The sequence below is a fragment of the Molossus molossus genome, unplaced genomic scaffold (genome assembly GCF_014108415.1).
Source record: "Molossus molossus isolate mMolMol1 unplaced genomic scaffold, mMolMol1.p scaffold_m16_p_5, whole genome shotgun sequence".
Classification (NCBI taxonomy): Eukaryota; Metazoa; Chordata; class Mammalia; order Chiroptera; family Molossidae; genus Molossus; species Molossus molossus.
The window spans coordinates 5,338,817-5,365,971 of NW_023425388.1; the positions used below are offsets into that span (position 1 = coordinate 5,338,817).

General features: G+C 63.3%; 1 protein-coding gene across 1 annotated transcript; it reads right to left on the minus strand.

Moving 5' to 3' along the window:
* Window positions 1-1,810: 1,810 nt before the first annotated feature.
* PFKL (phosphofructokinase, liver type) lies at window positions 1,811-26,999 on the minus strand. Its single transcript, XM_036243376.1, has 22 exons — window positions 26,871-26,999; window positions 22,250-22,323; window positions 17,672-17,749; window positions 16,175-16,364; window positions 14,548-14,713; window positions 14,027-14,071; window positions 13,694-13,802; window positions 13,359-13,454; window positions 11,949-12,041; window positions 9,274-9,399; window positions 8,321-8,385; window positions 7,796-7,859; window positions 6,262-6,408; window positions 5,861-5,931; window positions 5,598-5,685; window positions 4,931-5,083; window positions 4,087-4,251; window positions 3,673-3,734; window positions 3,385-3,496; window positions 2,754-2,853; window positions 2,572-2,677; window positions 1,811-2,297 (listed from the first exon to the last, which is right to left on the minus strand). Exons 1-22 carry the CDS (start codon window positions 26,953-26,955, stop codon window positions 2,150-2,152), a joined length of 2,343 nt encoding a protein of 780 aa, XP_036099269.1. The 5' UTR covers window positions 26,956-26,999; the 3' UTR covers window positions 1,811-2,149.
* Window positions 27,000-27,155: the final 156 nt, after the last annotated feature.

The following is a 27,155-nucleotide window of genomic DNA, read 5'->3' on the forward strand; positions in this document are numbered from 1 at the left end:
CGGCTGGTGAAGTGACGGACTGGAGGGGCAGACAGCATGTTCCCTCTGCCCGTCCGCCCCCTGAGAGCGGAGGGCGCTTGCTGAGCCGCACCAACCAGAGGTGGCAGCCCCGTGTGCGAGGCAGGAGCCGTGGAGGGCCACCCGTGGGGAAGACAGCTCTCCTCCGCGGAGCGCCCTGGGGTGCCAGCCGGTTCCCAAGGCCTCCGGAGGCCAGGTGGCAGGAAGCCCGGAGCAGAGACGGGGCTTCATCCGTGAGCTCTCAGTCCGTCAGCACCAGGGGGTGAGCTCTGAGCGGCGGAGGCTCGGGGCCGTCGGGGAGGGTGGCTGCCAGGCCCGTGTGGGTGCCTTCTCGCCCTCAATAAACCTGTGCCTTGGCTGGAACGAGCTGGGGTGGTTCTGTTGATTAGGAGCGCCCTCCCCCTCCACTCCGGGTGGGGCTCACGCAGACTCCGCTCCCGCCTGCCCCGCAGCCTGGTGCCTCACTGGGGCGCTAGACCTGGGCTCAGGGTGAGCTGCCTGCCCCAGCCCCTTGGCTCTCCACTGCCCCCACCACGGTCCCGTGCCAGGTCAGGGGCTCTGTCAGCTCACTGTCCCCCGCTCCAGCCACTCGCTCACTCTGGCCTTCAGAGCCCTCATGCAGGACCCACGGCCTCTGGTCTGTGATGGGCACGACAGTCCCCACTCAACTTCCCAAGCAGCCCTGAAGGCAGGGGTCTCAAGCACCATGGGTCTTGGCATTAGTGTGTCCTGTGAGCCCGTTCACACAGGACGGGGCGGGCCCAGAGGGACACGCCGTAGCCCGCCCGGAGAGCCCACACTCTACAGCAGGCATTGCAGACCCGGGGGCCCAGCTCCAGAGAGGAACACCCAGGAGTGCTCGGGAGCGGGACCGACAACGGGGAGACTGTGTGGCCCCAACACAGGGCCAGTCCAACCACGTTCCCGGGAGTGACCCAGTGCCCTGCCAGGTCTGTCAGGGATCAAGGGCCCAACCTGGTCCCCAGAGCCAACAGCCAGGCCCAACCAGGAGACCTCTGCTCAGCCCTTTCCCATACACATCCTTGTGGCCTGTGGGTCCCCCAAAGGCAGGAGTGCGGGCCGGAGGGGCCCTGGACTCTGCCCAGATAGCCGCTGCGGGAAAAGGCCTGGTCAGTGTCGTGAGCTCAGGACAGGTCCAGCAAAGCACACCTCGGCGCTGTCCAGTTCACTCACCGGGGGCCGGCACCGCGCTGCGGGCCGAGGCCGTCACTGCTCCGAACTTAAGGTGGATCAGCCCACGGCCCGTGGGGATGAAGTTACTGGCTGCTTCCCCCTCCTGCGACCCACCCCCACGGGGTCTCTCAGCAACTCTGCTCATGTCGGCCACCTGCCCCGGGACCCTTGGCTTTGACTCAGACTAAGTCAAGGCTATGTCTAGGAGACCGTTCACGATAAGACTTGGAGCCTGGGAACCAGGCTCCGAAATCCTCATCCTGGGGGAGGCCAGGCTTGTCACCTTTCGGGACAGGGCTGAGGGCACACAGGTCACCTCTCAGGACAGAGCAGGGGGTGCTCAGGTCACCCCTCAGGACAAGGCTGAGGTCTTAGGTCATCCCCTTAGGACAGAGGTGGGAAGCTCAGGTCACCCCATCACCAGAGAGGGACCTGCTGGTCCTGGGAAGTGGGGTGGCTCTGGGGGGACATGTCTCCGAGACCCAGCCTGGCCCCTGAGCCAGAGGACAGCCCCAGAGCCACCCCCTCCACCAGCACCAGCAGGCCCGACCTCCCTACAAAGTCCCCGGGCCCTGCTTCCCAGAGACCGACAGCACTCCACTGTGGGGTGACTTTATTTCTACAAGACGGACAGGGTCTGCTCCGCCAGCGTCCAGTGCAAGGAGCAGGGTCCAGCGAGGCCCATGGTGCGCCCTTGGCGTGAAGACTCAGGCGCTGGACCCAAGGCCAGTGGGGGCGAAGGGCCGGCATGTGGGTCCAAGGAGGAGGGGAGTGGTGTCCACACTAAGATGCCCAGGTCCCCGGGATGGAGGGTGGATGCCCAGGGTGCTGTCCTGGAGGGTGGCACCAAGTGCCCAGGGCGGGGCTGAGAGGGCCACAGCCTGCCCACCGCCGGCCTGCCCGCAGGCTCCAGGCCCCGGGAGGGTGGCGGGCAGCCTCAGAAGCCCTTGTCGATGCTCAGGGTGCGCCGGGTGACGTGCTCCAGCTCCCCGGACACGTAGTCCGCCATGCTGATGCGGTAGTGCGCCAGCATCTTCAGCATCAGCCGGAGGTTCAGCCACCACTGCTCCCGGGGCATTCGGTGCCTGAGGCAGGGCGGGCAGAGGTCAGGGCACCTCGGCCGCACCCCCACCTGGGACCACCCCGGCCTCTGAGCCCTGGACCCTGCCCGGCCACAGACACCAGTGGCCCATGGCGGTGGTGTCCGGGGTCCCCGTCCTGCCCGGGCCTGCACACAGGACGGGCTCAGCACCCTCCCCAGGGACAGAGGGTGAGCGTGTGCACTCGCACCTGACGCCCGGCTGCCCCCCCCCCCCGTCCCGGCACACCTGCCGGGGGGTCTGGGCCCAGCAGACTCACTCAAAGTCAGTGTCCTTCTTGAGCTCAGTGACGGGGCTGAAGGCCACCGCCTTCTTCTGAAGGCCAATCACGCAGGCCGAGTCGGGCGCGTTGGCGAACACCCGGCCTGTGGACACAGGCAGAGCTGCAGCCCCCCCCCGGCCCCGGCAGAGGGCAGGTCAGGCCGAGCCGCCCCCACGTACCGTTGCGGTACACGGCCCGAAGCTTCTCGGACATCCAGAGCAAGGCCTTCACCCCCAGCTTGGTCCCGTAGTTCCGGTCGAATGGGGTTGGAGCTCCGCCCTGGAAACACAGTGGGTGAGGCCACGGTCCAGCCCTCCGGGAGCCCAGCCGAGGCCCAGTCCCCACCAGTCCCAAAACTCGGCCCCACTGAGACCTCAGGTGAGCTCTCAGGCAGCTTCGGACACCCCACCCCTCTGCTGCAGCGCCCTGGCCCCTCCACCTCCAATCTGGCCTCAACACCACTTCCAGAGGCCAGGCAGTGGGCGAACCAGTCACCAGGTGAGGTGGCCCCCATGTGCCTATGCGTCCAGCAGGTCCCACGACCAGTGAGCAAGGATCCCCCAGCGGAGGGGCGCCCTTGGGGGCACACAGCCGTCGGGGGGGACTGGGACCCCACAGCTCCTAGGAGCCGGAGACGGGCGGGGACGCGCCTGCCCTGCCTGGGCGGTGGGAGGCCTCAGCAAGGAGCACGGCTCCCCGCTCAGTGACAGAGTGTGAGGACAAGCAGCCACGACCCGCCCCAGGTGTCCCACAGGCAGGCAGGTGCACGGAGCAGGTCCTCATGCCGCTGTGTCCGGCCCCCCGTCGCACCTGCTGCAGGTGGCCCAGGACGTTGGTCCTGCAGTCGAAGACGCCCTTCCCCTCGGAGGAGTAGAGGTTGTGCAGGAAGTCCGTGGTGTAGTGCTCATGGCACTTCTCGTTTCTGGGAAGAGGGAGAGGGGACCGAGTGGGGCAGCCGGCCCAGGCCACCAGCCTCGGGGATGCTGACCTGGCACCCTCTCCAAGGCCCCTCCACCTGTTCCCACTCGAGGCCAGTGTCGGGAAGCCCCAGCCCAGGCCTGGGCAGACCTTCCTCCGCCGGCGCCCCCGCAGCCTCACCTAAGCACCAGGCCCCTCTGGATCTCCGTCTTCATCTTCTCTGTCATGTGCTCCACGTTGGCCTGCAGGGGGGGGACACGGTGAGCAGGGTCGGGGCACAGCCAGCACGGCCCCCCTGTAGCCAGAGGCAGCTGTCCGGGCAAGAATAGTCCAGACTAGTGACAGGGGAGCCAACCTGGCCCAGAGTGACGGGGGCCTGCAGGGGGCAGGAGGGTGCTGGGAGATGAGGCCTTGGAAGCCACAGCATGGACAGAGGGGACTGCAGGAGGAACGGGGCACAGGGGCACGGGCCAGGCCCCCTCACAGGCAGTGAGCCCAGCCTGCCGAGCTGCGGCTCCTTGGCCGGGCCCGGCCTCCATACCAGGAGGGACCTGCTCAGCCCTGCCGTGGGAGAAGGCCAAGGGTCCAGCTCACCTTTAATTCTTGGATGTTAAAAGGGTCCTCGAAGATGTAGGCAGCGTCAGCCCCCACGGCGATGCCGGTCACGGTGGCCAGGTAGCCACAGTAGCCTCCCATAGTCTCCACGATGAACACACGGCGCTTGGTCCCCGAGGCCGACTGCTTGATTCGGTCACAGCTCTGGGGGGCCAGGGGTGGTCAGGGTCCTCCCCAGGGGACACGGCGACCTGCTATGCTGAGACCAGCCTCTCCAAAGCTGGCGGAGGGTCGGCAGGAGGCTGGGCAGCCCCACGCCCCACGTGCCCAGGGCACTGCAGCCCTCACCACGGCCCTCCCCGGGCCACGCAGTTACCCTTCACGGGGGGATTCTGCCCCAGGGGGCAGCAGGGGTGTCACTGGCATCTACGAGGTGACCCTAATCCTAACCCTGTGTCGGCCAGGGACACCGCTAACAGGATCTCCCAGATCTGTAAACGGGGCGGGCACGGCTGCCAATGGAGGGCGCTGTAAATAAGGGTCGGGTGCTCCTCTGATGCTCTGACAACGGGCATGCAACACTGATCCTGACTCTGCCCGGCCGGTGCGTCGCCGGTTCGATTCCCGGCCAGGGCACATGCCCAGGTTGTGGGCCTGATCCCCAGTGGGGGGCCTGCAGGAGGCGGCCAATGGATGTTCTCTCTCATCGATGTTTCTCTCTCCCTCTCCCTTCCTCTCTCTCTAAAAATCAATAAAGAAAAAAAAATTTTTTTAAAAACACCAATAATCCTAACCCTGAATGGTTTTCATTATAATGAAATGATCACATTACAGAGAACAGGGACGTGAAGTACACAGGAGCTGGGGTCTGCGCAGCCCCTACCTCCATGGCAGCGTTGACGGCGGTGTCGGAGCCCAGGCTGAAGTCCGTGCCTGGCACGTTGTTGCTGATGGTGGCCGGGATGACGCACATGACAATGCACAGCTCCTCGTAGCAGCCGCGGGCCTCCACCAGCTGCAGCACCCCCTCGTAGGCCTACGGGGGTCGGGGCTCAGGGCTAGAGAGGCGGGCTTGGGCAGGCAGGACCTGCCCAGGGAGGACGGGAAGGAGGCCTACGAGGACTGCCCTAACACCGCTGCTCGGCTCCTCCAGGGCAGAGCGAGGACGTGCGCCAGGCACGAGGGCTGCAGCACCGAGGCCACACGGCAGGCCCGCTGCTCAGAATCCACCCAAGAGCCACACTGCATGGCCACTGCACAGGCCTCCTGCCCAGAGTGCCCCACTGCACCTCGGGAACACATGGGTATGCGCCCCGTCCTTCGCAGGACTGCCCCGTTCCCCCCGCCCCCAGCACCTGGGCTGCAGCTTTAATCTGCACTTCGAAGCCTCGGAGAAGGTAGAAACCCTCCTAAAACCAAATACCACTCTCCACGGACCCCGGCAATAGCCTCCCTGCACTGAGGTTTCTGGAAGGGCCACCTCAGCACCCCAGACAGAGGGAGACGCTCCCAGGTGTCCTCCCAGGCTTGGACCCCTGCGGCGGCCTCACCTCGAAGCCTCCGATGACCAGCAGGGCGTGGATGTTGTGCTTGCGAATGTTTTCCACGATTTTCTCCATGTAGCTCTTGGGCAGCGTCCTGCAGGGGGAGACAGGGATTCGAACCCTCGGCGTCTGCACAGACCACCGGGCTGGAAGGAAGCACACATGCTGCACCCGACTGCCCGGGGTGGTCTCCTCTGCAGACCCCACGCCCCTCGTTGAGCTTACAGTGGATCTCCAGCTGCCCAGGGGGCCAGCTGCCAGCCACTCACCTCTTGGTTCCCAGCATGGAGCCTCCACGCCCCAGCCAGCCGGCCACATCGTGCCAGCCCACTTCTTGCACCTGCAAGAGGGAGGCACAGCTTCAGGGGACTGGCCAGGTGCTGGCTGACCCTCCTCGGGTGACAGACCTGTGCTCAGGGAGAGCACGTCCACAGCAGAACGGAGCAGGGCCCCAGGCGCCTGGGCTGGGCAGCCAGTGTGGACCCGCTCCCTGCTCCCCACTCCCCAGGAAGCTCACCCCCCCCATCCTCTAATCCGTTCTCTTCATGCACCCGAACTGGCCATTCCCTGCATTTCCACAGCCTGAGCCCCTGGCTCGTTTGTAAGCAAGCTGGGGGAGGGGGGCAATAACTCAGTCAACCACCAGAACGCCCCAGCACCTGGCACCTACCTGACCCTTGGCCAGGCCTTCAAAGCCGTCGTGCACCACACACACCCTGTGGCCCTGGGAAATGCCGGTGCGCACCGCCGAGCGCACGGCCGCGTTCATGCCGGCCGCCGGGGCCCCCACGTTCAGGATGGCCAGGCAGAACTGGGTCTGCCGGGGGAGGGGGGCAGAGACAAGAACGTGAGCACGGGGCTGGGTAGAGGCAGGTTCTCGCTCCAGCCTGCCTCCCTGGGTGCGACACATCTGTCCTCAGGGTGCCACGAGCTTCTGGTGAAGAGGAAACAGGCTGCAGGGCCCGGCCACAGGCATTAGCAGGATGTGGTCACTACGGGCCCAGCGCCCCTGCGGTGGCAGCAGGCCAGGCTCAGGGCAGGGTCCACACCTGCCCGGAAGCCTTAGCCATCACCGCACACTCGGGTCAGCATCCAGCACCCCAAAGTCCTTGGTGAGTGGTATGGAAGCAGAGAAAGAAAGGGGGCCACCAGTACCGTAAGTTTTCTAGTAGCCACATTATGTACAAAGAAGCAGGTGACACTACTCAGGCTCATTTACCCTGATACGACCAAAATATTATCACCTCGACCTGGAATCGATGTAAGAAATTGCCGGCAGGCTCCCACACCGTGTCCTGGGAACCCGGCCCCATGCCAAGGGCTCTGTGGCCACATGTGGCCAGGGGCTTCCCCAAGCAGTGTGGCTCCAGGGAGTCCTGGTAACCCTCTGCTGCCCCCGAGGCGGCCACACCCCAGCCAGTTCTGGGAGGGGACGTGCGGACCACTCTGCTGTGTGGGGGGGTGGGGGAGGGGGCTGCTGCCTGCCCCTCATGGCTCCTGAATAAAAGGGGGCTGGAGAGATGGCCCATGAAAAGCGACACGGAGAAGGGTGATGAGCATCCCCAGGCTAAGACACATTGCAGGGGTCTCCTCAAAATAGTGACAATGTTAGTGACAACGGGCACAGGCATTTACCAACCTCACGGCCTCTGCCCAGGCAGCTTCCACTCCCAGGGTCGGCCACCCCATGGCCGGACCCCGCCATCCAACACTGTCTAAATGGGACCCCTTCCTTGTTCCCCACACTTGAGAAACAAGTCCTGCTGTGACCCTGGTCTTGAAGAGAGACCACTTCCCAGGTTATCAGCTGACATGAAGGGCTCACGAATGTCGATCCCTTTTCTCCTAAACTCAATCTACAGGCTTAACTTCTCCTAAGCTCAATCCACAGCTTCATTTCTCCTAAACTCAATCCACGGGCTTCATTTCTCCTAAGCGAAATCCACGGGCCTGGCTTAATATCTTGCAACTGTCTGGTAAGTGACTGGCCCCCGTAATCTCCAGGTCCAGACCCTGGCTGACCTCTGCTGGTGCAGCACAGGCCGAGCCTGACCCTCCCAGCTCCCTGCTTGGACCCCACACAGAAGGGAGGGGCCCGGCCCCGCTGGGCCAGCTCAGAGCTCCCTGCTTCCCAGGTGGGGGGCAGCAGGCAGGCCCCACGGGCAGACCTGACCCCTCGGGCTCTGCTGTTCACACCGCCTCACCTTCTCTTTGGAGATCTTCTGGTGTGCGAGCATCTTGTAGATGTTCCAGTTGTTCTCGAAGCTCCTGGAACAAAAGCCAACCACGCTTTGTGCAGCTCACACCCACAGCCCACTCCCCAGTCCACAGCCACACAGCTGAGCACGGTGCAGGCCCACTGCTCAGCCACGGGAGCCGGACACGGTGCACCCACCTCCCCTCTCGGTGCCCACACCCAGGCCGGCGCCACCGCTGGGTGGTGGAAGACCACATGGAACATGCAACCCCCGCACCCCTTTCAGCCAAGTGCCATAGCCAGCCCCCTGGGCGGGCAGCTCCCACCCACCCCACAGCCTGCCTGCTTCCCTCCGCGGGGACCACGTAGGCCTGTTCCTAACTGCAGACTGCTCAGCCACACACACGTAGAAGGGTCTCAGGAGAGACGCAGAAGCTGTTTCTACAGCCACGTGTGTCCTGCGTGTCAGGGGCAGGGCCGTGTGCAAGCTGCCGGGAGTCTGCCATGGACTCCGAGCCCACGGGGCCCTCACCTGCCACGGAGCTGGATGGCCTCATCGAACCTCTTCTCATCCATGGCCTTCTGCACCTCCTTTGTCTTGAAGAACACAAAAGCACAGACTGAAGGAAGAGGCCTGGAGCACACATGGCAGCCGCCTGACTCAGGGGCCTGTGCCAGCCTTCCCAGCGTGCTCACTGCCAAGGCCGGCACTGGAGAGCTGGCTGAGGCTGGGGCCGCACCTGCCCCGGCCCACGGGTCCTCCCTGGCCACGTTTGCTCACCCTCAGCCCCTGGGGGCCTGACCAGGGCTTTGGGAACAGAGGCCGAGGCCCACCTGGCCCAGAACCAAAGCCAACACGCAGTCTGCCCGGAATAGAGCTAGTGGAAGCCAGGGCAGGAGGTTCTTCCAAGAGAAGCCCAATCTCCCACTCCCGAACCCTCCCACACACCCCACCCCCACCGGCTGCAGGGTCCCCCAAACCCGTGGAGCCGGCCCAGCATCCCCACACCCAGTCTCTGCCCTCGAGCCCCCCTCCCCCTCCCAGGGGCCCCTGCTCTGCACACTGCGCGTCCCCCACATCATCCACCAGGACTCGCCCAGGGCGCCGGCAGCCCACTCCTCCCCCTCCCTCCCATCCTTGCCTCCAATGTTCCCCAATAACTGCCTGTTTGCAAGGCAGGTCCATGGCCACTGGCTCTGGGCAGTGACCTCGGCTTGCCACCCCCCCCCCCCGGGGCTCGTCCCACATTGCAGACATGCTCAGTCCCTTCCCCGGGGCTGCAGGCTTCAGGTCCCCTGTGACCAGCTTGGGGGGGGAGGGGGCAGCAACACCAGACAGCTGGACATGTAACACAGAGTGAGGCTGGAGAGGGGTCTGCGCAGGCGGCCTGCTGGGGGCCTGACAGGCCTGGAGTGACAGGTGCTGGGGGAGAGGGGAGCCACAGAGGCCCCGGGGCACACCCTCGGGAGAGGCCGGACACTCACCACCTGCACACACTCCATGAGGGGCAGCCGCACAGACTGGTTCCCCGACAGGCTGACCACGCAGGCTGGCGTGTCGGGCGTGGCCTCCAGCAGCGCCATCACCGCCTCCATGCCCATCTTGCTGCTCTGCACGGGAAAGGAGGAGGACTCAGGCAGGTGAGCCCACACCCCTCAATGTGCGCACACACGCAGGACTCAGGCAGGTGAGCCCACACCCCTCAATGTGCACACACACGCAGGGCTCAGACAGGTGAGCCCACACCCCTCAATGTGCACACACACACGCAGGGCTCAGGCAGGTGAGCCCACACCCCTCAATGTGCACACACACGCAGGGCTCAGGCAGGTGAGCCCACACCCCTCAATGTGCACACACACACGCAGGGCTCAGGCAGGTGAGCCCACACCCCTCAATGTGCACACACACGCAGGGCTCAGGCAGGTGAGCCCACACCCCTCAATGTGCACACACACACACGCAGGGCTCAGGCAGGTGAGCCCACACCCCTCAATGTGCACACACACACGCAGGGCTCAGGCAGGTGAGCCCACACCCCTCAATGTGCGCACACACGCAGGGCTCAGGCAGGTGCAGCCCACACCCCTCAATGTGCACACACATGCAGGGCTCAGGCAGGTGAGCCCACACCCCTCAATGTGCGCACACACGCAGGGCTCAGGCAGGTGAGCCCACACCCCTCAATGTGCACACACACACGCAGGGCTCAGGCAGGTGAGCCCACACCCCTCAATGTGCACACACACACGCAGGGCTCAGGCAGGTGAGCCCACACCCCTCAATGTGCACACACACACGCAGGGCTCAGGCAGGTGAGCCCACACCCCTCAATGTGCACACACACACACGCAGGGCTCAGGCAGGTGAGCCCACACCCCTCAATGTGCACACACACACGCAGGGCTCAGGCAGGTGCAGCCCACACCCCTCAATGTGCACACACACATGCAGGGCTCAGGCAGGTGAGCCTACACCCCTCAATGTGCACACACACGCAGGGCTCAGGCAGGTGAGCCCACATCCCTCAATGTGCGCACACACATGCACACATGTGTACACACGTGCACTCGCTCAGCCCTTCTGTGCTCTGGGGCTGCCGTGAGCCAGCCCTTACGTGAGGTGCGAACCCTCAACTTTCAGAGCCCCCCCAATACGCACTGGTCTAAGCTTCTAGAACAGGTGGCGACAGAACAGTGACGTAATGTGACCACCGCTCACAACAGCCCATCCAGGCCCACTTCATGGCCTCGCCCAGCCCTGCGAGGACCTGTGGCCTCACACCTCGGGCTGCAGGGACTCGACCTGCCCATGGTCACTCGGCCTGAACGGGACCCGGGTTTCCAGGGTCCTTCCCACCACGACAGGTCTCTCTGCTGCGGCTCCTTCACGTCAGGCCTTCCTGGCGAGTGTGCATACGGCGAATGGAGGCTGCTGGGCGGGGCCAGCTAAAACATTTAGGGACTGCCCTCCTTGGGGACAAACCACAAATGCAGGTCTGGGCACAGCCAGTGGGAACAGACAGGTGTGCGCGAAAGCCAGGCCCGCAGCCGCGAGTTCTGCTCAGTGAGGCGGGGCAGGCGGCACCCCGGTCTCGGGAGGCACCAACCACTCGGGTTTGCTTTAGTGACAGCCATGGGAGCAAGTGCCTGTCCCCCTCAGGAGCACCGTGCTGGTGGCTCGCTAGGGAACACCAGGGCTCCCCGAGCTCAGGCTTCTCCCCAATAACTCGACGCACTGTGTGTATAAGTGTCACCCTGTGGAGACTGGGCTCAGGGCCTGGCACAAAATGCTGTCGCTCTGGCTATAACAAAGTGTCCTTTGTCTCCAAGCTAGGCCTCTGTCGAACCCCAGCATCTGTGAAACGGCAGGCCGGCCTGCCCTGCAAGCTGGGGAGAGCCCAGCCCCCCGCACCCCTCTGCGGCCAGGCTGGGCGGGCTCAGTGCTTGGCCCTGACGTCCTAGGCCCCCTGTGAGGCCCGCATCCCCGCTGCTCTGTGGGGCACTGCGGACGCCACGCCTGCCTCCTGGAAGGGCCCGGTGTGGTAGGGCAGCGTCAGCTCCCCAGGGTCCGAGCTGGTCATCTGGGCTCACCCCAGCACAGTGGCCTGGCGGGTCTCCAGCCCCAACCACGGGGTGACCAGGCCTCACAGGCAGGCACTATACCACCCACACCCTCACCCCCAAACCCCCGCCCCGGCTCCATTTGTCTGCAACCTGATTCCCACAGTGTGGCACCCAGCGGTAATCAGAATGACAGGGGCACACTCAGGCCACAATCCCTCACGCCCCTCCTAGCCCCTCGCTGCCCAGGCACAAGAACTGTGGTGCCTGGGCTCTGACCAGACTCAACCACCAGGCATCAGACCCCAGGAGGGCCCTTGCCCCTGCTCACCCTGCCCTCCATTCCCGGGGGTCCACCACAGCCGTTGCCAGGAGGGTCCGGAGCTGCTGACTCATGGGGAGGGGATGGGCTGGCCAGTAGGCACAGGTCCCCAAGTCTGTGTTTCCCACTCTCAGAGAAACGGAGGGGACACACCTCGGCCTTACCCACGAGTCTCGGCACAGGGAGGAGATGCTCACACACACACACACACACACACGTGTGCACACACATTCAGCCACATAGACATACGGGGACCAGAACGACGCCCACCTACCAGGATGCGGTCGAACGCTGAGGGGGTCCCTCCCCGCTGCACATGACCCAGCACAGTCACACGGGTATCGAAGCCCAGCCTCTGGACCACCAGCTGTGCATGGGGAGGAAATAGGGGGCCCTTGGGTTTGCTGCCCACCCCCCTGTCCCACCACCCCACAGGCCCCAAACCTGATCCTCACGCCTCCCTGCCAGGCCTCAGGGATCTGGGTATGTCCATACTCCAGGGTCCCCAGAGAGCCAGCCCAGGGCTCATGCCCACAGCATGTGTAAGTCTCTGTACACGTGGGGTGATGTGTATTGTGGGGTTGGAGGGTTGGAAGATGGATGATTTGTAACCTTGCATTAATGCATTCTCACCATCTGGCCAGCCCAGGTGCAACTGAGTGCTTCATTTGCATGGGAATAAGATAAGGTTTGCGTGGGTGGACTATTGGGTCCTAGGACTTAGAATTCTGTGTTTGTTGTTTTTTAATTTCAAAGTCTCTTTCCGCCGTAAAAAGCAGGAGACAAGGCTAGGCTGTATGGTTTGCAGAGACGCCATCTCAAGGAAATAATTTACATAAAATCCACTAGGGGAACCAATCTGCAAATAAATGGGACTGCGTCCAAAGATCTGAAGCATTTGCTTCCTTGCAAAGTTCCCCCTCACTCCAAGCAGCGTGTAGTTCATTGCGTTGCACCGATCCCGGCAGGCCGAGAGACAGCAGTGCGTATCTCATGTGAGTGTGTGTATGTATTTCCACATACAGGGTGCATGTATCCGTGTGAGTGTGTGTATGTATTTCCACATACAGGGTGCATGTATCCGTGTGAGTGTGTGCATGTATTTCCACATACAGGGTGCACATATGTATATGTCTCCGTGTGAGTGTGTGGATGTATTTCCACATGCAAGGTGCACATTTGTGTATGTCTCCGTGTGATTGCGTGGATGTATTTCCACATGCAAGGTGCACATTTGTGTATGTCTCCGTGTGAGTGCGTTGATGTATTTCCACATGCAAGGTGCACATTTGTGTATGTCTCCGTGTGAGTGCGTGGATGTATTTCCACATGCAAGGTGCACATTTGTGCATGTCTCTGTTTGAGTGCGTGAACATGGAGACCCAGCTGGGCCTGGCCCTGCAGGGAATATGGTCTGAATGAAAACTGGAAACCAGGGAGTGCAGGGCTCCCGAAAGGGGTGGGGAGAAACCTCGGCCTCTGGAGTCAGAGCATCTTGGGGAGACCTGGGCGCATCCCCACATCTGGCTGTCACTGAGGAAGCCCTCCAGAAGCCTCCTGTGCATGGGGACGAAGCTCAGCCAGAATGCTTGGGGACAAGAGATAAAAGGAGCCCGACCCACCGAGGCCCCACCCCCATCCCACCCACACACCCAGGCAGCCTTGGGGGCCCCTCAGCACTCACGTCCTTCACGTAGCGGGAGGAGATAGGCTTCCCGTGGCGGTCGATGGCGCCCTCGGCAATGATGATGATGTTCAGCCGGGACCCTCGGCTTCGGGTCTGGGTCAGAGACACCCCGGAGCTCAGCAACCTCAGACACTGAGCCCACATAGCCGCCACCCCCCAGCCCTCCCTGGAGTCCACAGCCTAAGTGAGGAGGGTCGACAGGGACCCCATGGCCCTCTTGGAGGGGGGGGGGCGCCTCTGCCACAGGCTTGGGAACGGGGAGGCAGCAAGGGAAGAGGGTGCCCCAGCAGGGACGAGCGAACAGTGCCGGTGAGAAGACCCTGCCCACTCACTTCGCCGAGCCTCTCGCACATGCTGTTCTCCCAGCCGTCCTCAGGGGGCGCCTCGGGGATGAACAGCCAGTCGGCCCCGGAGGCCAGAGCGGACACCAGGGCCAGGTACCTGGAGGGGCGGGGAGGGCCATCTGCTCAGGGCTGCGCCCAGCACCCCGGACCTGGGTCACCAGAGCCCCACCTTTGTCCTCCCTGCATCCAGCCCCACAGACGGACTCCCACATCCCCAGTGTTAAATGGGCACCTGCCTATGCCAGGTGCCATGAAGGTGTCACACCCTAACCCTGCTCCCCAGGGGCCCCACAACCCCGGCTGACCAGGGAGCCCCCTTACCCGCAGTGCCGCCCCATCACCTCCAGCACAAAGGTCCTCTGGTGGCTGTGGGCACGGAACAGGGCAGAAGGTGTCAGTGGCAAACTGGGCTGAGCCGCTCGGCCCGGAGGGAGGCCAGCGCAACAGCCTCCCTCAAGCCACGTGGGCCACGCCAAGCTGCCCGCAGCCCAGCTCTGCCCGGGGAGTGCCCAGGCAACACTGAACCCTGGGGCAACGGGAGGACAGCAGCCTTCTTATCCCCAAGGTGGTCAAGTGTCTGCGCTAACTGTGGCCTCGGGTTCCTGACCAGCTTTGGGCTGGTTTGCACCGACGTCTGCTCTTAAGGCTGAGGCCGTTCACCTTGCCCGGGCTTGGCCATCGCTGGCCGGTAGCAGTGTGATGAACCCCCTGCGGGCTGCACCGTCACCAGGCCCCTGCTGAGCCTGCAGGGTGGTGGCCTCAGCCCTGGCCAGGAGAACAGGGTTACCAGCTGGCTTGCCTGGCAGCCCGGCCGGCCAGAGGACGCTGCAGGCCTCGCTCACCTCTGGGCAGTGGTGGTGATGGCGTCAATGACCTCCATGATGCGATGCAGGGCGGAGTCCGTGCCGATGGTCATGTCGGTGCCACAGAAGTCGTTGTCGATGGAGCCCACCAGCCCCGCGATGTTCAGGTGCGAGTAGGTCTGAGCTGTGCCCTCTGAGATCTTGCCTGGGAAGAGCAGCAGGGCCAGCTGAGGCCCCACTGGCCACCCCCTTCTCACCCCTGTCCACCGGGCAGTGTGGCCCGGGAAGGTCCCCAGGCTCAGCTCCCCCCTACCCAGGTCCTGCGCTGGGACTCCCGAGGGGCGAGGGGGCCACTGAACCCCTAACACTAAGTGTAGACTCATCACCCCGAGCAGCCGGCCATCAGGGCAGCCTCAGAGTGACCAAGGCCCTCACGTCCAGGCCCCACATGAGTGACCAGGCGGAACTGCAAGAGGTCACTTTCTGACGGGCAACCTCGGGACTGTGTGTCTCGGGTGTCATCGAATCTTAATTACACTCTGCAGACTACAACAGTCTGTGACCTACATCCAGGGGTCAATTAGACAAGACTTGTCCACACAACAGGGAATAAGTCCACCCTGCCTGGGGGTGCCTGACGCTGGGTCCCAGGGGCTCAAACACTGAGGTCACTATCAGCCAAACCCAACCGACAGCTTCTGCAGCTGCCCAGGGGCCCCTGGCCTTGGGCTGGGCCGGCCCACTCCTCCCAGCCAGCGGCCAGGCAGGTCTCAGCCGCCTCCCCGCGCCCTGCCTGTCCCGCTGCCCCGCAGCCGTGACATGGACACTGTGGCCTCCGAGTGCCCGCCCCCACCAAGCTGGCTATGGCCACCCACCCACCCGCCTTCACCAGCTCCCCCGGCAGGCTGCCCCCTCACCCACCCACCTTCACCAGCTCCCCCGGCAGGCTGCCCGCTCACCCACCCGCCCTCACCAGCTCCCCCGGCAGGCTGCCCCCTCACCCACCCGCCCTCACCAGCTCCCCCGGCAGGCTGCCCGCTCACCCGCCTTCACCAGCTCCCCCGGCAGGCTGCCCCCTCACCCGCCTTCACCAGCTCCCCCGGCAGGCTGCCCGCTCCCCCACCCGCCTTCACCAGCTCCCCCGGCAGGCTGCCCGCTCACCCACCCGCCTTCACCAGCTCCCCCGGCAGGCTGCCCGCTCACCCACCCGCCTTCACCAGCTCCCCCGGCAGGCTGCCCGCTCACCCACCCGCCTTCACCAGCTCCCCCCGGCAGGCTGCCCGCTCACCCACCCGCCTTCACCAGCTCCCCCGGCAGGCTGCCCGCTCACCCACCCGCCTTCACCAGCTCCCCCGGCAGGCTGCCCCCTCACCCACCCGCCTTCACCAGCTCCCCCGGCAGGCTGCCCCCTCACCCACCCGCCTTCACCAGCTCCCCCGGCAGGCTGCCCCCTCACCCACCCGCCTTCACCAGCTGCTCCGGCAGGCTGCCCCCTCACCCACCCGCCCTCACCAGCTCCCCCGGCAGGCTGCCCCCTCACCCACCCGCCTTCACCAGCTGCTCCGGCAGGCTGCCCCCTCACCCACCCGCCCTCACCAGCTCCCCCGGCAGGCTGCCCGCTCACCCGCCCTCACCAGCTCCCCCGGCAGGCTGCCCCCTCACCCACCTGCCTTCACCAGCTCCTCCAGCAGGCTGCCCCACTCGCTGCGGAAGATGTTGGCGCCTGTGAGGCTGCCATCCCCACCAATGACACACAAGTTGGTGATGCCAAGATGGACCAGGTTGTAGGCTGCTGCCAGGCGTCCCTCCCGTGTGGTGAAGGCCTTGCATCGGGCACTGCCGATGACGGTGCCACCCTGTGCAAAGGAGACAAGAGCCTTAGCCAACAGGCAGCAGAGGCCCCACGAGGACACGAAGGGACGTGGTACGGGGCGCGAGAGGACCGGGGGACCTGCAGAACTGAGGGAAGCCTGGGCGGGTGTCCCACCTCCCTGGGCCTTTTGCCTGGAATACATGACGGGGAGAATATCACCTGTCAGTCCTGGAAGTTCAAACAAGGTCGGGAAGTGAGCAGGCTCTGAACACTAAGGGGCCACATGGCTGTGCACACACACATATACTTGAGGGCACACATGTGTGCACACGGGCCAGGCAACAACACAGGGAAATCCCTGAGCCCCGAGGGGACGTGTGCGGCAGCTCAAGCCGACACTCGTGACCTCTTCCTGCTCAGCGGTAGCCAGGCTCCCCGAGGACCCTGCCCTCGGCACACACCTGCCTGCTCCGGACAGACCACAGGACAAGGGCCCCATCCCCCACGTGCTGCTCCTGGGACACTCCAGGCTGGGCCCCCGGCTTACACGGGCCAGCCCAGTGGCGTCACCCTCAAGGCAGAGCCCAACCCTCCCCCTGTGCCTCCCACAGAGCCCCTCAGGCTTCTCAACGGCTGTCCTGCCCCTTTCTTGTTTGGGGAACTGACCAAAGCCAGGGTGGCAAATTCAGTCTGTCCCCTGAGTGTCCAAACAGCTCAGTCCATCAGTGACATCTGCCCTGGGCAGGAGCAGCAGGTGGCCCCTCGGGGTCGGCCATGCGGAAGATGTTAGCGCCTGTGAGGCTCCCACCCCCCCGATGACACTGGGCCCTGGGGTCTAGGCTCGTCCACCCATTGCTCTCACTGACCCACGGCTCGTGATAATGGCTGGCCACTTGAATAAGCCAGGTGTACCTGGTGGCCTGGGGTAAACAGGTGACAAGGGCCTACACCACTGTCCTAGCTCTGTGGGAGGATATGATCCTGGGAGTGCTGGCCCAGCTAGGTGCCCACCCCCTGGCCTCTGTGAGCTGGAGGGAGATCTCGGCCTTGGTCTCTGGGAGGGTCAGATGCTGACGGCGGGGAGGCCATGTGGAGGCCACTCCGATGCCGGGCCATGCCTCTTCCAAAGTGCCCTCTCCTCCCTGCACCCTTAGCCGGACCCGAGAGTGAACTCTCGCGGTGGAGGCGTCCGGGGCCACTGCAACTCCACAGCCCAGGCAGGCAGATGGCACGGCGAGCCTGGCACCGAGCCCAGTGGGGCAGGGCACGCTCTGCGCTTGTGTCCGTGGGTCTGTGTCTCTGCGCACGCACACGCGTTCGCAGGCAGAGAGGGCTCACTGCAGGCCTCACCAGCTGGATGATGTTAGAGACGCTGAGCCAGTTGGCTGGCTTGATGTTCTCGCCTCCTTCCACGAGGCCCTCGTAGCCCTGAAACCAAGGGACACGGGCATGAGACAGGCACCGACAGCAGCTGGAAAGCACCCTCGTCTGCAAGCAGGGTACTGGGAACCCGGCCAAAACCCCATCCGACAGGAAGTAGGCTCACAGGTCCTGACCACCGAGGCCCCTAGGGCCTTGAAGATGAAGCCAGGGTTGGCCAACAGTCACGGGCGGTCAGAGGGAGAGGCCAGGGTGTCCAGACGGGCCTTCCAGAACACCTCTGCGGGGCTGACAAGGCGATTTGTTAGCGTGTAACTCAGGGCAATGTGCTCTGGTCCAGGTGACCCACTTGGTGAGTGTTCTCAAGCCACACTGTGCCCAGATCAGAAACAAGCCAGCAGCCCTCTGCCCTTCCGGGACCCTCCCTCGCAGAGGAACCCGCTGTCCTGCCTCCTCGGGGCTCCTGGGTGCTCCACCCCACGGTGCCCGGCCATGCTAGTCTTCATCCCGGTGGCTGCATGCGGGTCCCTGCAGGTAGTTCTGTGCTGAATTTCCCTGGTGACCACACGCTGTTTTTCTGTGACATAAGCCACTGGTCGTCTGGACCACCTCTGGGAGAAGTGCCTGGCTCCTCTCTCCCGTGACTACTCCTTTCTGACCAGCAGGAGTTCTTTATGCAGTCTGGACGGAGGACAGGTGCATTTTATAAATGGTGAAAAGATGCAGCACCACGCGCTGAGATGAGCAGGGCTGCCTCCTCCAGGCAGTCCTCCAGCCCCTCCAGGGAAGTAGTGGACGAGCCACCACTCTTGCTTGGGGCTGGAGCCCAGCTTGGCTCTGGGTATCTGCACCCCCTCTGCCTCCTCCCCTTGGCTGTCCCACCCTTACTGGATCTGCCGCCCAGGCCCGCAGGGTCCTGGGCATCGAGGCCCTGGAATGCAGGTGGAAATGGAGCACTATCCATGGGCACAATGAGGTCCCAAGGAGGAATGTTTCTCCAATTCAGAGCATAATAGGTTCCCTCATCAGCCCCACAGCCCAGCCCAAGTTAGCGGGGCAGTGCCCATCCTGCCAGGAACCGGAATTAGGAGAAGGTTCTCTGGGCCGCCGGGGGAGTGAGACCTCCAGGCTGGGCACCACCTTCAACAGCTTAGGCCAGGCTATGTCCTTCCCTTCCCTCCCTCCTTGCCTCTCCCACCCTTTGGTCAGGAATTTGGCTGCAAGGGCACAAGTCAGCCCTGCCACCACCATCCCTGCACAGAAAAACGGGAAAATAACCTGGAAATCCACAGCACGCACCTCCCGGGGCAAGCCGCTACGAAACAGGCAGAGCGCAGTCTGCAACCCAGGACCGGGCAGAGCCCGCACAGTGCCAGCCTGGTGCCCGCCCCACTGCGCCCCAGCTAGAATCCAAGTCTCGGACACAGCTCTGCTGGAGCTGAGATGCCCACCGTCTCCTGCCCTCAGACTTCGGACTCGGACCGGGAGTGGGACCCTCACCTGCCTCCTGCTTCGGCCGCCGGCAGGCAGCAGGCCGAGGGGCTTCTGGGCCTCTGAGCACGCACCTGGGCTATGGTGGCTTGAACGACTGGGACCTGAGCAGACCTCTGCCTGGTTCATTTGGGCTCCCTTCACCGCATGGGGTCTCAGAGCAGCTAGACTTCTCATATGGCAACTGGCTCCCCCCACAACACCCATCCTGAGAGACCTGGGAGAAGGCTTTGGACTTCTTTTGATCTAGACTTACAAGTTCCAGAAGGTCATCTCTGCTGAATTCAGAACGCAGAGGTCAAGATGGCAATGTAGGTCAACGCGGTGCTCGCCTCCTCCCGCAACCACAACAGAATTACTACTAAACTACAGAACCACCATCACTCAGAACCGCCTGACACGGAGCTGAGCAGAAGCCCTGCACGTAAGGATAGAGAGAAGCAGCCACGTCAAGACCCGTGGGAGGGCTGGCCCCACACCCAGGCGTGGATGTAACAACTAGGAGGGATGTCTCAGCTCTGGAGGCTCCCCTGCAGAGCGAGGGGTCCCGGCCTCCGCACTAGGCCCCCCAGCCCAAAGTCCAGGTGCCAGGAAGAAAGTCCCCATCACTTCTGGCTGTGAAAACCAGCAGGGACGGTGTCTGAATAAGACAGGGCTGCTGGAGTCGCAGACGTTCCTCTTAAAGGGGCCACACACAAGTTTACTAGGACTCACTCTCTCTGAGCTCAGGCGCTGGGGCGGCAGCTGGAAAGGCACCAGAGACATACAGGGAGGAACTGAACTGTGTGGCATCAGGGTGAGGGGTGAAGGGGCAGCTTTGTCCTGGACAGAAGTGCTGGCAGAGGCCACTGTTCCTTTGCAGAGTCCCCCCGCCCCCACAGAGCCAGCAGGCAGGCACCCTATCTGAGTCTCCATCAACCTGGTTAAGTGTGCGCCCCGCCCTGGTAATTCCTGAGCCTCCGCCCCACCCAACTTTCAGGCCCTTCCAAGCCATTTCCAGTGACTTTTCCATACAAATGCCCTGTCTTGGCTCCTGCTGTGGACTTTGCTAAAATCTCTCAAACCAGCAGCGAGCCCCCCACCCCACCCCCTGCGCGCTGAGAGGCCCGGGCTGCACTAGCAGCAGCCAGCCTGGTTCACAGCGCGGCCTCTCCCGGGCACCTCCAAGCCCAGCACAGGGAGCGGCCATCTGCAGACTATTCTGTAGCTCGTGCTGGGTGTTTCCAGGCAGGGCACGGGCAGTGGCTGACCTTGGAGCTAGAGCCAGCGCACCCAGTGGACAGCTTCAGACCACAGCAAAGCACCACCCAACAGCTCCACGAGCCACACGGTCGAGGGGCAGCCTCAGAAGGCTAAACATTCTAATAAGTCTGTACGGTGTCAGATGGATGCTTTATCGGGGTGATCCCTTAATAAGTTACATAAATGCCGAATCTTTGGGTTGTACACCTAAAACTAATGTAATATTGTACGCCAACTATAACTGAGAATATTTTTTAAAAAGTCACACAGACACAACCCTCCTCTCCTAGCCTTGGAACCTTCCAACAAGTCCCTGCACACCTCCACCCACTTTGTCAGTGCTCCCTCCCTTCCCCGCCCCCAGGGCAGGCCCCCCGGGCAGCCCAGACCTGGCTGCAGGCCAAGCCACTGCTAGCCGATCTCCCGTGTCAGCTGAGTGCATAGGAACACTTTTGGTTCCTGGGAGAATAAAACTTTCCCATTCACGGAGCCCTTCCTGGTGAAGGCTGTGAAAAGTGCTTTCTATTTTCTTTATTGATTTTTAGAGAAAGAGGAAGGGAGAGGGGGAGAGAGAGAGAAACATCAATGAGAGACAACATTGATTGACCGCCTCCTGCATGCCCCCCGCTGGGGATCGGGCCCACAACCTGGGCCTGTGCCCTGACCAAGAATCGAACCGGTGGCCTCTTGGTGCTTGGGTCAATGCTCAACCACTGAGCCACACGGGCCGGGCTGTGAAAAGTGCTTTAACTCACAACACTGCATTAGCTTTTGTGCCCTGACATCCCCACAGAGAAGGACTCGGTAACCCTACGTAACAGAGGAAACCGAGGGTAGAGGAGGTGAAGGAATGCACCTGCCACACACGGACAATCCAGGCAGGGCTTGGACCCACCACCCTGTCTGGAGGCCACACACCCAGGCCTCTCCCAGGACAGTCCCGTCCTCCAGAAGATTCTAGACCACGACAAGGCATGCGCCCCACCTTCCCAGCACCTGAGGACCAGGAGACCTGCTTGCCAAAGTCAACAGGGCTGGGCAGGGCCCCGCCACCCAGCCCTGGTCTGAGGATCGAAGCCCTGCAGGAGGCAGGGGCCTAGAACTGCTCATTCATTCTTGCAGCCAAGGGCCGGGTGTGGCCTGGCCCAACCTGGGGCCAGGGGCAGGGGCAGGGGCAGCCCGCAGGGCAGGGCAGGGCAGGGCAGGGCAGGGCAGGGCTAGGAGAAGCGAGGCATGGGGAGAACAGAGAGGCTGGGGTTTGCTATTTCTTGCCTATAAAGTGAAACAAAGTAACACTGCGCCTCTAGAAAACCAGACAATGGAGGAATTCCTCTGAGAGAGATTGTGTCAGCCCCAAATGTGACACAGGGATTTGGGGGTGGGTGAGGGGACACCAGCTTAGATAGAACAAAAGATAACAATCCTGGACCACTGTGTCCAAAGGACACCGCTTGCTGTTGTTGCGGGGTGACTCACGCAGGGTTTGGGTGTAAGGGAGGGCTGGAGGTCGGAAGGGACCAAGCTGCAGGACGACAGGTGGGAGCTGAGGTCCCCAGCCTCAGAGGGGGAGGACAGCAGCTTTACCCCCTCCTGTCTCCCCAGAGACCCAAACTGGGGGAAAGGCTCCTCCCCCACACCCAAAGCAGGGGCCTGGCCCCTTCCCATTCCACCTCCTAGTCACCCTTCCCTCCCTCTGGGCCTGAGCCTCGAGTTGAACAAGTGACCACTGGGAGACAGGGCAGGTGCTCCCCTCCCCCCAAATCCCCGCTGAGCATGCAGCCACCAGTGTGGGACCTGGGCCCCACCCAGCCTTACCTCGTAGATGAGGAAGACCTTGGCTCCCACATAGATGCCCATTCGCGTCACAGCCCTGACAGCGGCATTCATACCTGTCAGGGAGTCAGGGCGACATGTCAGTGAGATGCACAGATGTCAGAACCTTAGGGGGGTGCTGTGCCAGGTCCAGGGTGAACCGCAGTCATTTTAGCTTCTGAGCATATGGAAATAGGCTGCCCCCCCCCCCCAGGAAACTCCCCATCGGGCCTCATTCAGCCCCTGCGGACCCCAGGTGTGCGACATCCCATCCCTTCAGGCCCCACCTGGTCCGTGCCCCCTGCTACTGTGCTTCCAGACCATGACCCTGGGGTCAGCTCAGGGAGCCCCTGCCCCACGTCCCCGAGGGTGGGCTCCATGGAACAGGAAGAGGGCAGCAACCCCTAGGGAGTGGGGTGTTGGGGGATCGGCAGCCTCAGGCAATGTGGCTGAGCAGGCTGGCACACACACACAGGGGAGCTGCCAGGCTGGGGCAGGCCACCCTCTTCCCTGGCCCCCAAGCCCGGCCCCTATGACTACCAACTCCCCTGCAGTACAGGCTTCCTGGAAAGGGGGTCCAGGGGGCTGGGGGGGCAGCACCTGGGCCCAGAGGAGCCTCAGCCCCCTTCCAAGACCCACAGAGGGCAAAGGTGTCCACCTGCGGTGCCCTCCACAAATTACAACCTGAATGAAGCCCTCGTGGGCGGCACTCGAGAGGCACAGAGCACCAGTAGTGCCCCTGTGTGGTCATTCCCCTTCTATGTTTTGAGAGTGCTTTGAGACCTTGCCCGGGGGACAGGCCTCCAGGTGACCAGACAGCCAGGGCGACAGCCACCCCAGGCCTGGAAAATGCCAGGTCAGATACTCCGGTCAGTGGCCCCGGTGTGGGCATCCCGAGTGAACCCAGCCCCCACACTGACCCAAACCTTCTTTACCAGGAGTCCACGCCCCAGGTACACCTGTGGTTCTGTGCAAAAAGGGCAGGCAGGGCACCCCATGTCCTCAGAGAGGAAGAAAGAATGACAGCCACAGTCACCACCCAGGTTCCGTCTTCGGACGCTGGGTCCAGGGCCAGATCACAGGAGACTTGTGCTCGGTCTCCCCCGAGGACCTCCCTGCTCCCCCGCCTTTGTCCCTGGCACCAAGCCAGAGCACACAAGCTCATCCTGTGGTCTGTCCCTTTTCCCTGGAGGCCTATGCAAACGCCAGTGTGGCCTGCCCCCAGGGACCCCCGCCTTCCCGGTCCCTGAACTCTCGGAGGCTGGCAGTGCCCTTCTGCTCGTGTGTCCTGCAGGACCACCATGGCTTCCCGGGTCTACCCATCATGTGTGGTGACGTGGACTCCAACGTGAGGACTCTGGACCTTTACCCTGGTGACACACATCTCACCTGGTCTCCAGCCAGAAGGCAGGGCCCAGGGGGAGTGAGCAGGAATTAGATGACTTGAGGGGCCCCAGAGCGCCTCTGCAGGCCCAGGACCCGGGGCTCCCGCGCCAGCGGCCAGGAACCTGCACTATCCCCATCTACAGATGAGAAGCCCAGGTCCCAGCGGCCAGGGACTCGGGCCCACTGTCCCACCCAGATGTCTCTCCATGCTGGACAGGACAGGGGGGCCAAGGCCACCTCACTGGCCAGCCTGGTGGGCTTGAGGAACCCCAGGGTTAGAGTAACATTTTTAGCCCCTTAGAGGAAAACACCCAACCACATTAAGTGAAAATTCTTGAATTTTAGCCCAGAACCGGATGCCATGGAGACAGCAACCTGAGAGCATGGATTATCCTGTACGCCCTGCTGTATGCAAAAAAGGCATTTTTAATGGCCCTTTAATCTGCTTTTTGTCCTCAAAACAAACCCTGGGCCAGTCAGAAGAGCGGCAGGAGAGCAGCTGTGTGTACCAGCTGCGGGAGCGTGTGCCCCGCGCCCCTTGGAGGACCGGGGAGTGCATCCCATGACTTCCGGATGGAGGAAACCCTCGATGCAACTAAACAGAGTGCGGCTGATGCAGTTCTTAATTTTATCAGTCAGCCCCCAGAAAAACAACATACAACACAGTGATCATGAGATGACACCAGACTCAACAGGACACTACTTTACCAGGTGACACGAAGACACCGAGCCCGGCTGGGGCTTACGAGATGGGGAGGGGAGTCAGGAAGCTAAATCCTCACCTGCAAACACAGGACATCAACGTCCATCCGACTGATCAACCAGGAAAAGGCAAGTCCTGACTGTTCTCTAACAGCCAGGAGGGGGCCACCCACGGGGGGCCGCTGAGGGGTGGAATGGCAGGCAGGCCGGGCTATTTTATAAGTCTCTAGTTACTTCTGGTGACAAAGTCCTCTGACATCCTTAAACAACTGCTGTCCCTCAACTTACTCACACTTCCTGTGGTCAAGAGGAAGGAGAGGCCCCCTGAGTCGGCAGAGGATGCCACTTTCAGGCCGCCAGGTGGCCTGTCTGGCCCTCCTCCCTGTTTACAAAAGGGGAAACTGAGGCCCAAGGGAAGTGCTTGGGTCAGGTCACAGAGCTGGTCAACACCGGCTCAGCCAGGACCCTGGTCTGGCCGTACAGTCCACGAGGTTGGCTGGTTTGCACACACCCCAACAAATGCAGACTGTACACCTGGGAGGCAAGTGCACACGAGAGCTCCCATTCACCCCAGCTGCCGTCAGCCCAACGCCCATCTGGGAGGGCACACAAAGGACAAAGGAGGACAGACATAAGAGGGCACACACGGAACCCAGGAGGACAGATATGGGAGGTACACGCGGTACCATTGGTCTCTAGGTCAGCCTTCACTTGGAAGGACAGGGGGAGGCCTGAGCACATCCGAAGCTGGATCACAGGCACGATGGGAGCGCGCTGGGGGCACACCTACTGACTGGCCCAGAACTTACAAAACAGAAAAGCTGCGTTCTCACCGGCCCTGCCCCTTCCTCCCGAGTGGCAGAGCCCCGAACTGGGCAGTGTGTGCAGGCCTCGGTGCAGCCCCGGACAGAAGCCAAGGCTACCACGTCTGCAGGTTGGAGGGGGCACACAGGACAGGAGTCGAAGCTGCAGGGCTCTAGGTGGTGGTGAAACTTGCAGAGAAAGGCATGAGGCCAGCCAACAGGTGCACTGACGGCCACACTGCAGCCATGTCCAGGAAGCACTGCCCCTTCTTTGTGAGGCACCAGGGCAACAACTCAGACAGGCTTTGCCCCCTGGTGTAAATGCACGCCATCTGTCCCAACCCCCTCTTGGGTGCCGTTGTCTCCACTGTGCAGACAGGAGCCTGGGGTGGAGACAGCCCTGCCTGCATGAGCCATGGGAGTTGGGGGCCTCATGGGCCTCGGTGCCTGTGTGGTGAGGTGGGTCCAGCCCCCTCAGGGTGTGTCCTTTCTCACAGTCTAATCTCACAGGATGATGCTTCCCCAAGGCCACCTCCAAGCCGGCTCACCCCAGCCAGGCTCCCTGGCCACGCTCTAGGGAGGAACAGGCGGCAAGTGCTCTGGCTGAGGGGCTGCGGACGTGCAGAAGGGCACGCTGACTGCCAGCCAGGCCAGGCCCTGAGGGTTCAACCTGAATCTGCAAGAGGGCCCCTTGCAGGTGGGGCACTGACAGAGGCAATTCTTAGGGCCTTCCCCGGGGGAATGAGGAGCCTGAGGCAGGGAGCTACGGTGTGTGCTGCCCTCTGATCCGGAGGGAGACAGAGCGAGCGCGCTGAGCACGTGAGGGCACTGGCTCCAGCCCTGCTTCCTGACCTCTCCCGCGTCTCAGGCTGTGGCCATATGGCCCATCACGTCAGGCGCCAAACTGGCCGTCCCAGGTCGGTCAGAGGCACTGAAAGCAATAGCCAGGAGGGGGGCTGCTGGGACAGACTCCCCCCCACCCCAGGCAGGGTACGTGTTCAGCTCTGCCAGGCCCCAGCTCCCAGGCATTGGGCTTTCCGTGGGGGTGGGGGTGTGAGAACAGGTCTGAGCTAAAGGAAACTCCCCAAGCCCCAGACAGCGCACCTCCCTAAGGTACCCTCTTCCTCACTGGGCCTCGCAGGGCGGCTGCGGGGCTGTTCCGGGTAGGTATGACCTGGGTAGGGATGCTGCCCCCACCCCTGCCCGTCAGGAAGGACGGGGATGTGGGGCGGGGAGGGGGCGGGCGTCAGAGGCGCCCTGGAGGCCATGTTTGGGGGAATCCGAGTGTCCCCAGGTTTCGTTTCAGAACCAGGAAGGGCCTGGCTCTCAGTGTCTGCGGGACCTGCAGGGCTCAGCGCGGCCTTCAGGAACCGGTCTCCGGAGACGCGCCACCAGGAAGGCGCGCGGGGAGCCTCCGGGTCGGCAGGAGGGGCGACAGCGGCCAGTCCTGCGCCCGCCCGGCGCGCAGAGTCCCCGGGCCGCCGCGGCCCACAGACACACCCCCCGCGGGCGCGCGAGGGCGGGGCGTGGGAGCCGTGGCGTGCGGCACGTACGCGGGCGACCCGGAGCGTCGGGGCGGGCTGGGGACAGGAGAGGGACCGGAGGCGCGGCGCCGACGGGGGAGCCGCTGAGCCCCAGGTCCCGGCCGAGGATGGCGGGCGCACGCGGAGGGTCCCGGGGACAGGTGGGCACCCCCACTCGCCGCCCAGCGACAGGGCCCGCGCCCCGCCCACCTTGCGCATCGCCGCCGCTGGTCAGCACGCCGATGGCCTTGCCGGCCCCGCACATCCGCAACTTCTCCAGGTCCACGGTGGCCATGGTGGCGCCAAGACCGGCTGCTCGCTCACCGCCAGCGCTGCACGCTCTCCCCGGTCCCGCCTCCGCCCCGCCCCGGTCCCGCCCCGGTGTGAGGTCACCGCTGCCCACGCCAGTGGGAAGGTCGAAGAGGGGTCCAGCGCCACCCCTCGGAAAGTGCCCGCAGCTGTCCCCAGGGTCCTGGGGCCCCTGGTGCGCGCCAG